Source organism: Dermatophagoides farinae, chromosome 3, assembly GCF_024713945.1.
Source record: "Dermatophagoides farinae isolate YC_2012a chromosome 3, ASM2471394v1, whole genome shotgun sequence".
Classification (NCBI taxonomy): Eukaryota; Metazoa; Arthropoda; class Arachnida; order Sarcoptiformes; family Pyroglyphidae; genus Dermatophagoides; species Dermatophagoides farinae.
This window is the reverse complement of record NC_134679.1, coordinates 2,200,330-2,213,076: the sequence shown is the minus strand read 5'-3', so window position 1 is coordinate 2,213,076 and position 12,747 is coordinate 2,200,330. Positions and strand designations below refer to the sequence as shown.

The window sequence follows — 12,747 nt, the reverse complement described above, 5'->3', positions numbered from 1 at the left end:
CAGACTTTAATCAAGTTCTACTGTTCAACTTTAGATCTTTTTTCAAAAAAAAAAAAAAAAAATTGAAACAAGCGGATAAAGTTTTTTTTTGTTTATTTGAATCACGTATTATTATAATTCGTTACAATTCAATTCATAATAAACGTCCGCCGCAATCGACACTTTGATTTTTTTTTCTCGTTTGTTGTTTTGATTCGATTTAACATTGTCAAAAAAATAAAATTGTTTTTTGTTGTAGGCCACCATAGTCGACAGGAATAACCCGATCGTTTTGCAGAAATAATTAGCTTCGATGATATCGTCAACTTGTTGACAATCTAAATTCATTTTTTTCTGGTGAAAATTGAATTAAAATTCAAGTTGAAAAAAAATTCAAACCATTCGAATTGGCTCATTTGAATATCGATATCATCCACCATCATATTGCTCAATTTTCGCTTCAAAAATTAAATTTCAAGTTTGTGAAGTGAAAAAAAACATCTGAAGTGTTCACATAACATAATATAATTAATTAAAGCTATAAATTAAATACTTTTAATCAAAATTCATTATCTATATAGTATCAACAGGTAAAACTAAAAAAGCTTAAAAATACGAAAGAAAACAACAAAAAAAAATATTAATCAAAACAACGACAGGCTGCTAATATAGTTAGTGTTTAGTTTGAGTTTTCATTTAAAGTTTTGATGGTAGTTGTCAGTTTGAAAAATGATGATTTTTTTACGACAACCGTTCAAATTTGAATTTGATTTTTTTTCAAAAAAAAAAATCCAATAAATACATTGAAGAAAAAAAAACATCATCGACCCACAGTATGACCCGTGTCAATATAGAAAACTATGAAAAAAAAATTTGTTTGACATAAATATTTGTATTTCGGGGACTCACAATTGACCATTCCAAATAGATAGTGGATATGCATCACCAAATAGCCATACGATTATATTATTATAGCAAGATAGATGATATATGTTTGCGATGAGATAGCTTCTGATGATGATGATGATGATGACCTATTCATTGTCCAGTCAAATGGCCATTATTATCATCGAAACAAAAATGTTTTGACTATTTGTTCACAGTATAAGGCTTGAAAAAAATACACGCGTAAATGATATGATATTGATATTGAAGAATGGAAAATATCGGCAGGAGGTGAGATGTGTCAAATCAAAAAAAAAGTGCAAACAAATAATATCAGATGATCAATCTTTGATTTTTGCCTTTTCGCTTAACACACACACACAAACACAATTTGTCGAAAATTTTTACATTTTGAAAAGATTATTAATTTCGTAAACCGCCATCTATCCATGAGGAATTTAAATGATTAGAATTTTGAGATATAAAAATTTTATTTTAATTTTAATTCTATTCTACTATATATATATATATATATCATTAATTCTATAGAAACAAACTATATATATGTGTAATATATATTATGATGATATGCAAATTTTTTTATAAAATTTTATAATTAAATGAAAATTCAAAATGAATAATTGAATATATTTGAAACGTGTTATGAAAAACATTTCACCACATGTAAATCCTAAACGATTATTGGCCATTGTCTGTATTAATAGATGTGATTTAATGGAATAAAAATGTTTCAATACGAATGGTATTGGTTTTTGTCTTGCCACACCATCCATTAATGCTCGTGAACATAATTGATTATAAAATGGCAAATATGAAACACGTGAATATAATAGTGTTGTATAACAGAATACAATAATGAATACAAGTGCCACAAACGTATTCATGATATTCATTTTCAATTGTTGACCAATAAATAATGCAGAAATTATGATTGCCGATTTTGATATCAATTCCAAATTGAAAAATATAATTTTTTCCGTTTGATTCATTTTGATTGTTTCGGAATAAATTCGAATGTAATTTGGATAGAATTTTTTCCATATTTTTCTAAAATTTGCTACCGTTGTAAAACGAAATAACTTGAATTCAATTCGTAGAAATGTATGTAATTGTTTCAAGCGTATTTTTAAAAATTCAACAACAAATATAGTGTAATTGAGTGATAAAAATAGTTGACCCATCATTAATATTAGATGACGTACTAACATTGACAACACTGACATTGTCATCATTAATTGAATCAAGGTAATCTTGAAATTTAGATAATAACCGATGGAAAGATAAATAAATAAAATATTAAATATGATCAATGTGACAGCAGAAATTGCATAAAGTAATTTGGCTATCGAATGGGTTATAACGTAAAAATTAATGAGATATTCATGAAAATCCTGCCTTAATTGGTGATCATCAAATCGATAATTTATAACGATAAAATCATTCCATGATGAACGATAAATCCAAATACCTTTAAATATATGAAACCACATCCATTCGAGAACGATGAATATAATAATTAATTCAATGATTACTAGATCACTTCTTTTGATTTGTGATATTTCATCAAAATTTTCCACATTCATAAATAAGCGATCATGTGGCCAGATTATGATCCACAATAATGAAATGATTATTATCCATGCTCTTGTTGTCATATGAATCGTACGTTTCAATGTATGAAAATTCCATTTGATACAATGATTTTGATAACATTCAAGTGAATATTCCAAACGATGACTTAGATGTTTCCAACATTCAAAACACCGACAAAATATTTCACCAATATTTTTAGGATCTTTTTCAATTATAAAAAAGTTTGGAGCCATATTCCAATTATTCTTCTATACAATTCAACATATAAAATAAGCAAAAGATAAATAGCTGCCGTTAGTGACTTTACAAAGCAAATACGACTAAAAATTCAAAACATAGTTTTAAATCAATCTGGCCATGCGATTCTATCGATCGACCAAATAGTTCAAATGGTTTTCATATAATTTAAATTAGTAAAAACATTTTTTTTCATTAATTTCAAAGAGCCCAATCAATAATGGTGAAAAATTTTCTTCCATCATTACAGTACAAGACCGTAAAAGTATGCATTATTTCGGTCGTTTTTTGGATCGATACAAAATAATATTTACTTTGTTGGTTGTTAGTTGGAAGCCAAACGTCAGAGCCGGCCGAGAAAATTTGCCTTATGCAAAATTGAATTGAAAAACGCGAAGGTCTTGGAACTGCGAGGCCTTGTGCTGTGCACAGTTTGCACAGGCACCTCGACAGGCCCTGCCAAACGTAGTTATTTTTTTTAATAATTCAAGGCTTTCACTGCCTACCAATGATTGCGATGAGTTTTTCGACAATTTGATAATTCTTGTTACGAATTCATTAAAATTTCAATTTTGAATTTTTTCCATTCAGGAATTTTTTCACGATCTTTTCCGTTCATATAGGACGTATTGGAAAAAAAATCTGAAGCATGCACCAATTATTTTTCGAGTGAAAATTAAAATTCATCAGAATTTTACAATTCTTTGCTGATAAAATAGTCTTTTTTTCAATAAATATTTGCGACAACCATGTATATTCGCAACGCTAAGGTATTGATTGTTTAATTAAATGAGTTTGATTATGAAATAATTTTATTATTTTTCGCCATAATAGCCAGATGATCTAATGAATATGCAACATTGCAATTTGCTTTGTTTACCAGAGAATTATCAGATGAAATACTATTTCTATCATGGTCTTTCATGGCCACAATTATCCTATGTAGCCGAAGATGATCAAGGTCGTATCGTTGGTTATGTTTTAGCCAAAATGGAAGAAGAATCCGATATTGCACATGGCCATATAACATCATTGGCTGTGAAACGAACAAATCGTCGTCTTGGTTTGGCACAAAAATTAATGGATCAAGCATCAAGAGCGATGGTTGAATGTTTCAATGCACGTTATGTATCATTACATGTACGTAAAAGTAATCGTGCTGCTTTACATCTATATCAAAATACATTAAAATTTGAGATAAGTGAAGTGGAACCTAAATATTATGCCGACGGTGAAGATGCTTTTGCAATGAAACGTGACCTAGCTGAATTTGCACGTCAAAATAATATTAAACCAAGTGATCCAACATTTTTTGATATGAAAAAATCGGATAAAAAAAGTAATAATAATCATCATGGTGAATGAATTAAATTTTAAATATACAAACATTTTGGTATCATTTTATTACTGAAAAAATTCATTTCAATTACATGATAATAAGAATAAAAAAAAATTGTATCAATACTTGTGTGTGTTGGTGTTTTGTTTGGTTATTGCAAAAAATTTTGCATTCATTTTTTTGTTTTGTTTTTTTTAGAAAATTGTTTGATTTGTATCGATAGTAGTATTTGATTTGTAGAAAAAAAACTTAGAATCCTAGAATCGTTTATTGGTTTTGTTTTGTTTAGCGAATTTTCAAGAAGCAAGATGATTTCATCTATCTTTTCACATACAAAAACCGTTTGATCGATTTACATTTACCAATTGGCAAGGCCAGGTTTATTCAATGTCATAAAATAAATTTGACAAGATCCACCTTTTGATGATGAAAAGAAGACCTAGGGGATTGATAAGAAAAAAATATGAAAAACATTCATTCAATAACAATGCAATTTCTTACCTTATCATTACGTTCACAAAGAAATTTCAATTTTTGAGCTTTTTTATGCATAAAAACACCATCCAAATGGCCAGTTTCAACACCACGAATTTCGATCGCTTTGTTACCCCAACCCATTATTTGACCAGTACCGATATAGGCAACCGATGTTGGCATCTCACCCCATTGCAAAAATATATTTTTGCTTACTTTACCTATTACAATGAATGAATGATGCAATGAACTAAAATTTAGAAAAAAAAGAAAGAAAACATCACTTACCAAATGTATTTACATAGACGCCTTCATCTATTACAATAATGAAAAAATAGGAAACAGATAAAATGTAATGTAATATGAAAAACATTACAAAATGACAAATGAATACATACTGTCATAACATAACAATAATTGCATTCCTTTTGAATTTGGCAAAGTAATGATGGTATGTGGAGTAATTGGTCCTTGGCTCTAAAATTAGATTAATCATTATCATCAACATCAATATCAAATGTAATATAGCTTACATGTGTTGGTATGTAGATATCATAAACTGATCCACTATCCAATTCGATTGCATGAAATCCTTCCAATGAACCATAAATGACTTTTAATCGAATACCTTCTTCAATTGTCATATCGACTAGTAATGGTTTATGGGCAAGATCCAGAAATGATTTGAATGACATAAATTTATGATAAGGTTTTGGTGCCCATGCATAGATTTCAATACTGTCTTTCAAGGCGATTACCAAAAATTTGATACGATCATATTTAACTATAATAAAATCAAAACAAAAACAAAATAAAGAATTTGGGAATAATTTTCAATTTCAAAAGAAAATCTCAATCAAAAAAAAAAATGCAAACAAAATGGGAAAACCAAAAAGATTTAATCGAAAAACTCATCAAAAACTAACTATGGATAACCAAAAAAAAAAAGAAAGAAAAAAATTTTCTTCAACATAATCTTCGGAATCAAAGTCGAAACCAACCATTTCCACTCCAAATTCGAAAAGTATTCTCCCAATCTTTAGATACTTGTTGCGGTATCTGCCAACCGACTAATCATCATCATGTCAAATATTTTTTTTACGATTGATTAATAGAAAAACAAACGAATATAAATTGTTAGTTTCAATTTCAGCTAACGTAAAATAAAAATTTCAACAGAAATGGAAATGTGGAATCACAATCAAAGCAAAAAAAAAACTAGAAAAAAATGACTAAAAACTACTGAAACTAAAAATGAAATTTAAATTTACCAATTTTAAAATGGACAGCACCATCCAATTCACCAACGTTGATCCAGCCATTCTTTTTCTCGATTTGCTATTAATGAGTAGCAAAAGATTAAGATTAATCAAAAAAAAAAAAAAAATAAATAAATAAAAATAAAAATAACACTAACCTGATCGGTACGGATAATTTTACTTTTAAGCCATGACAAATGATAGACCCGAACACGAGATTTTTTACCAGAAATGGTAACCAAAATATTCTGACCTTCCAACACTTCCATCTGTTGGAATCGTCGCCTTGATATAAGATGATACACTTTACCTTGACCACTACGATCTAATAACATCAGGCCATTTTCTGTGCCAATCAAAAGATTAACACCCCAAAGTGCTGCACAAAGAACTTCGGAATTGAAACGTTTCTTATATTTTCGTATTTCCGGTGTATCCGGCTGCACTGATGGTGAAACATTAACATTTACTTGTGATTCTCGACGAGGTGATGGACTAGATACAGATTCAATGACCATATTATTATTATTATTATTGTTGTTGTTGTTGTTGTTAGTACCGGCACCAAAACCAAACGTTAAAAATGAACGTTGTTTTTGTTGCATTTGTTGTGATAAAACAGATTGGCGCTGTAAATGTGATAAATCACTTGATCGATTTAGATCATCTTGAGGTAATAAATCTGGTATAACACCACTTTGCCGTGAGCTTTGGTTTGATGATGATGATTCATTTCGATTCTAAATTGAATAGAAAAAATAATAATTAAAATTAAGGTATAAACAATTTAAAAATATGGAATTCAATGTTAATAAGCCAACGAAGACAGCGATTAATTAATTATGTTTGATGATTAAAAGCAACAAATTAACAATTAATATCTTTTTTCATGGGTAAGTGGGTCTTTACTTTTAAAATCTAATGCAAAGCATATCTGATAGCCATTATCTGTTAAGCAACAAACAGACATCTTGAGAAACAGTCATCAAACCTGTACTTTGGTCTTCGGTTTCAAATCAAAAAATTTGGAACCTAATTTGGTTTTCTGTTGTTGTTGTTGTTGTTGCTTTGGCTCTTGTTCAATAGTTGGTTGCTGTTTCTGTGTCGGAGTTGATGGCTCAGATTTTAAAATCACACCATTGCCATTCGATTGTTGCTTATGGTGATCCAGGTTGCATTTATCATCATCATCATCGTTATCATTCTTATTAACATCGGATGAAAGATCTCGACTATTTATTATTGGAATTTTCGTTGATGGAGTTTTCCTAATATTTACATCAAATCTTGAACTAATCCTTCGATCTTTAATCAATTCTTTACCACTATGATTGGTGGTTGATTCAATGACCGAAAATCGTTTTTTCGGATCATCATGCAAGCCATTTGATCGTATATTTTCTTTAATATTATTATTACTACTACTACTATTATTATTTCGACTATTGTCTTTCATATTATTATTACTCTCATAAGTATCCTTAATATCACTACTAACATTATTTTTAGGTAAATGTTGTTCACTTGAATTGGATTCAATACTAACATTATTATTCTTCACTTGATTCATTTGTTTCTAATCATGAAAAAGGAAGAAAGGGGTTAAAAATGTCATGGAAAATTTGTTAGGATCAAGTGCTAATACCAATATGTTGATTGAATAGTATTTATTGAAAAAAGATTGCTTACTTTTCTTAATACAAGTGTTTGATCATTGGATGAACTATCATCATCATCTTGGGAACTATTTTTGGGCAATGGAGGCAATGGTTTTGATGGTGGATACCAATCACCCGGTGGTGGTGGAGGCAAAGGTCTATTTGGTGGTTGACTTGATGGTTGAATATTGCGAAGATTACTCGGTTCCGGCCTATGATAGAAAAAATTTTAGATTAAAAAACAAACCAAAAAATTTTGAAAAATATACAAAGGACGAGGCGGATCTGATGCCAACAATGTACCATCGTTTCGACGACCCAAACCATTTGGACCAACATCTTCATCATCATCGTCGTCGTCATCGTCATCATCATCATCTTCTTCTTCTTCATCATCCGAACCTGAATTGACTATTATTGGACCTGATGTTCGATTTGATGCCATCACTGGTTGCTTGAAATTTGATACAAAACCATTCTGTGGTGATCCATTGCTATCTCTACTCATTAATTTTTGTCCTTTTGGATGACCATTATTATCATTATTATTGTTTACAATTTTCTTTGCTTTCTGTCCATTTCTGTTCACATTATTTCCAGAATTTCCCATTTCATTTAGTTGAGCAGCCAACACTTCAAGATCTTCTGGTTTTTGGAATTGAGCTTTAAAATAGCCAGAATTTCGGTTAGCTTGATTGGTAATGTGCGGATGTTGAGCATTTGGTAAATTCGAGGATTGTAGTTGATGTTCGATATTTTTTCCATTAACTTTTTTCTTATTAATATTATCATTTTCAACCGGTAATGGTGGCAAAGGTTTTGACGGAGGCATTTCAGGTGGTGGAACAGCCCGGGTAGGCGGTGCCGGTAAAGGTCGATTTGCCATATGTGATGAAATCGGTGGTGGTGGATGATGGAATTTTTCTGGTGATTTATGAGAAGGTCCAGCTTGTTGTTGTTGCTGTTGTTGCATGTGTGGAGGATGACCATTACGTCCCATATTGGGCGAGACGGGATTTTTTTCATTTTTTTTCAAGGTTGATTCCTGTTGATTTAAATGATCACGTAAATCCATCATCATAGCTGGCGGTAAATTGGATTCTTCTTCATCATCATCACTGGCTGCATATCGATCTTCGAAATCATTTCGTTTCAATTTCTTACATTTATCAATATGCTCTTTGATTTGATTTCGCACTTGTCGTTCGTTTGGTTGATCTCTAATGAATGAATGTTTCAACAATTGGTCAGTGAATGGTCTTTTGGTATAATCTTTGACCAAAACTGTTTCGATAAATTTCTGAAATTTTTGGGACCATTTTTTGGATTTCAATCGTGGAGGTGGATTTCTTGGTATCAAAAATAAAGCCCTCATCGGGTGTAAATCACAAAGTGCTATAATTGGTAAAAAAAATTCAATTAAATTTCAACAAATTAGTTTTTTCAACAATAAAACTCACGCGGAGTATTTTCAGCCATTTCGATGGCAGTAATGCCGAGCGACCAAAGATCACTACGATTATCATAAGTAGCTTCGGGATTCTCATCACAAGCAATGACTTCAGGAGCCATCCAATATGGCGTACCGATGAACGTATTACGACGGCCAATTGTTCGATCCAATTGAGCACTGACACCAAAATCGACTAGTTTGACTTCAGCATCATCGGTAAGCAAAACATTCTGGCCTTTTATATCACGATGAATAATTTTATTCTGATGTAAATGATTTAATCCTCTTAATATTTCACGACAAATATAGGAAATCCAATCTTCTTTTAATGAATGTCCTTTTGTTGATTTAACCAAATCGGTTACTGAACCGGCACCACAATATTCCATAACAAGCCATAATTTATCATCTTTAGCTTCAGGACTTTTATGTATAAAAGCCCCATAGTAAGTGGCAATATTTCGATGATGGGAAAACTGTTATAATTGAAAACAAAAAAACAAAAATAGAATTCATTAGAAAACGATTCATCATAATCATCAATCTCAAAATATATGTACTTTTTAAAATGAAAAAAACAAATGTTGTTTTCGTTAACAAAAATGACTCACCTTTTTCAAAACATTTATTTCCAATTTTATTTCATCCTCTTCATCTTCGGTCACGTCCATGATTTTGATGGCAGCCAATTGGCCTGTTTTTGTATGACGACCCTAACAAAAAAAAAAACAAAAACAATCATAATAATCACACCTTTTTTATCAATCATGTAATCAAGAAAAAAAACGACAACTCACTTTATAAACCTGGCCATATGTACCGTTACCGACCACTTCGATTAGATCAAAAATACCGGCAGGATCCTAATAGTAGAAAAACAAAAAAAAGGTTATCATCATCATCATCATCGTTAAATACGGAAGTAAACAAAAATTTAATCAAACAAACAAATAAATGAATGGAATGAACTAGCAGAAAAAAAATTTAAACATACTTTTAGGCTATTAAGATCGATGTCATCAAGACTACAATTGATTGATTGTGCCATCATTAATAGTACAACAATATATGTGTGCAGAAAAAAAAACTTTTTTATATTTGACACTTTATTTCCAAAATTGAATATATGTAAATTTAAATATTCACAGAAAAATATAAATGCTAATCGATGATTGGCATCACATCAATATAATATTTATATATACGACAATAGAAGAACAAATCAAGTCATGTTTTTAAATATGTAATGGAAATTATTAAATTGAAAAAAAAGAATATTACGTTTGATTATCTCGTATAAAAATGATAATAATTGAACGTTGATATCTACGTTGTAATTGATTAAATAAGGCAGATAATAATAACCAAACAATTTCTCGGACACGCACATAAACAACACAACACACAAAAGAAATATTTATTTGGCAAAAAAGAAAAAGCGTGTGTTGTTTGTGTTGGATGGATTTTTTTTTTTTTTGATCAAATTGAATAAAACATAAATTTAATTATTTGATGATTGATGAACAATATAATCCTGAAATGGATCAATCATATTTTTTTTGATGATTTTATGTTTTATGGAATTTTTTTTTTGGTAACAAAAAACAATAATTCTCGATAATCGTATGATTTGCAATCATATCATCATTATCATCAGCATAATAATAATAACAAACAAGAGAATGAGATTATTGTTGATGGCGTTGTTTTTGTTTTGTTTTGTTTTTTTTTGTTGATGTTTAACTTCTGGTTTACACAGTTCGTTTTCAGTTGATCAATAATTTTGTCGTTATAGTTTGTTTTTTGTTGGTTGATGACAAAAAAAATTTTTTCAATCACCAAACACAAACACATCGAAACATTGATGATGATGATGATGATGACGACAAAAATGAATGAATGTTTTCTCTAATTATTATATATATAGACATGGCCAATTATGGACATAAAACGACAATAACAAATTATTTGTTATGATGATTGAATCGATGATCATCAATGACAGAGTGAATGGAAAAGAGGAGGGATAACAAAAAAAAAAAAATTTTCCAATACCAGATTCATATGAAAGGAAATTGAATGAATCAATATCAATCGAATCTATTTTTTAAATAATTGAAACATATTGAATTTTTCTTTGTACGCGTTCATGGGTTGAAAAATAGAAATTATCATTTTTTTTCTTTCATCCATTCGTTTGTTGATTGGCAAAAAAAAAAAAAAAAAAAATACAAATCGAATCCAACGCTTATACACATCACATAAACATACACATACACACACACATCGAGTCAATCTCTTAATCTGGTTGTATGATGATGATGATCTTCACCAAAAAGATCAAATATAGCCAAAAAGAAAAAACAAATCGATGATGACTTGACTTGAATAACCGGTCGATGGTTAATGTTGATCATCACTACTGGAAATTATCTTGAAATACACCGACACAAACACACACACAAAAAACATACTAAAAACAGCAATGAAGCAACGATTATTGGTAAAAAAAACATATATCGGCAAAACACGATGAAAAAGGCCGAAAAAAACCGCCACTACAAACCGTTTTTTTCGATCATATAAACTCTTTGAAAAAATAATCCATCAAGTTTTTGTTTGATGTTGTTGATTCGTAAATAGGTAAATAATAGATAAAGTAGGATGGTTTCATTCAATGATGGTAGTTTTATTCAACATAAATGTGTGTCAATAATTTTCAACGATAATAATATTTACGACAACAACAACAAAATAAACAGTAGATATTTGTATCTGATCATAGCTGGATTCGATTCGAATTTTCGAATCATCATTGTTAAATTGTTGCTGCAAAATGGAATTGAAATGCTGATAGCATTATATGGTGATTTGGTGTGTCGTAGTTTTTATTCAACAAACACGCACACCCAAGAAAGAAAGAATCAAAGATATTCATTCATTTAAAAAAAAAAAAAAAAAATTATGAAAACATTCGAAATAAAAACAAACGAAGATCAAGACACTTGAGAAAAAGAAAACCCTAGAACCTAGGGTCTCTCTAAACTTTTTGTTTTTCAACAATAACCACTTCTATTTCATTGATTTCTGTTGTTGTTGGATTGAAAAATTGAACAATACAACAGTCATATATTTTCATCATGTAAAATAGAGAAGATGCGTTTACATTGGTCCGGGTATTTCTTCAAGAATTTATTGTTGTTGTTGTTGTATTTGATGACACACACACATACAAACAGAAACAGAAACAGAAACAGAGAGAGACACAGGAAAACGACTCACAATCCAAGTAAAAAAAAAAAATCTGATTCACATACAAATAATATAAAAACGAATGGAAAGTGCATTTAACTTATCAGGCGAAACAAATATAAAAGAAAAAAAAATATTATACGACAGACGATGACAAAAACAGTGTGTGTTGTGTGTGTTTGCAATATTAAAATCGGAGAAGCGGCAAACCCAAAAAAAAAAAAGACAAGAAGAAATATTACTGAAAACTGGATCCGACCACATATACACACAAAAAAAATGTAGCCAGGAAAAAAATGGCAATATTGTCCTGTACTGTTGTAGTAGTAGTAGTCAATGTGAATAATGAATCCATATTTACAGTAGTAGTATTGGAATATGATGATAACAATTGATGAAAAATATCAGAAAAACATGACAAATTCATTCGCATTGCAGTCAGTCTATTAAATAGTGGTGGTGTTTTGTGTGTATATATATGTGTGTGTTGTGTGGTGGTGTTCCAACAAAACGGACACTATTTAATGATGATTGTTATTATTAAAAGGAGTGGATCAAGTCAAAGAGAGAAAAAAGAGCTGAAAAAAAAGTTCAACA

General features: G+C 29.9%; 2 protein-coding genes across 12 annotated transcripts; one reads left to right on the top strand and one right to left on the bottom strand.

Moving 5' to 3' along the window:
* The first annotated feature begins 3,350 nt into the window (after window positions 1-3,350).
* Window positions 3,351-4,179, top strand: vnc (GNAT family N-acetyltransferase vnc). Its single transcript, XM_047062220.2, has 2 exons — window positions 3,351-3,485; window positions 3,550-4,179. Exons 1-2 carry the CDS (start codon window positions 3,465-3,467, stop codon window positions 4,078-4,080), a joined length of 552 nt encoding a protein of 183 aa, XP_046918176.1. The 5' UTR covers window positions 3,351-3,464; the 3' UTR covers window positions 4,081-4,179.
* Window positions 4,087-12,270, bottom strand: msn (serine/threonine-protein kinase msn). Of its 11 annotated transcripts, none has more exons than XM_075729806.1 (15): window positions 9,893-12,266; window positions 9,696-9,761; window positions 9,510-9,611; window positions 8,906-9,374; window positions 7,715-8,840; window positions 7,477-7,657; window positions 6,779-7,363; window positions 5,946-6,527; window positions 5,800-5,866; window positions 5,530-5,598; window positions 5,062-5,312; window positions 4,927-5,005; window positions 4,817-4,843; window positions 4,556-4,749; window positions 4,087-4,493 (listed from the first exon to the last, which is right to left on the bottom strand). In XM_075729806.1, the coding sequence occupies exons 1-15, from the start codon at window positions 9,947-9,949 to the stop codon at window positions 4,413-4,415; spliced, it is 3,936 nt and encodes a 1,311-aa protein (XP_075585921.1). In that variant the 5' UTR covers window positions 9,950-12,266; the 3' UTR covers window positions 4,087-4,412. The 11 variants fall into 11 exon arrangements, 8 of the variants coding, with proteins under 8 accessions (XP_075585921.1, XP_046917814.1, XP_075585922.1 ...); XM_047061858.2 differs by having other exon boundaries at window positions 7,334-7,363; XM_075729807.1 differs by having other exon boundaries at window positions 6,785-7,363; window positions 9,893-11,081.
* Window positions 12,271-12,747: the final 477 nt, after the last annotated feature.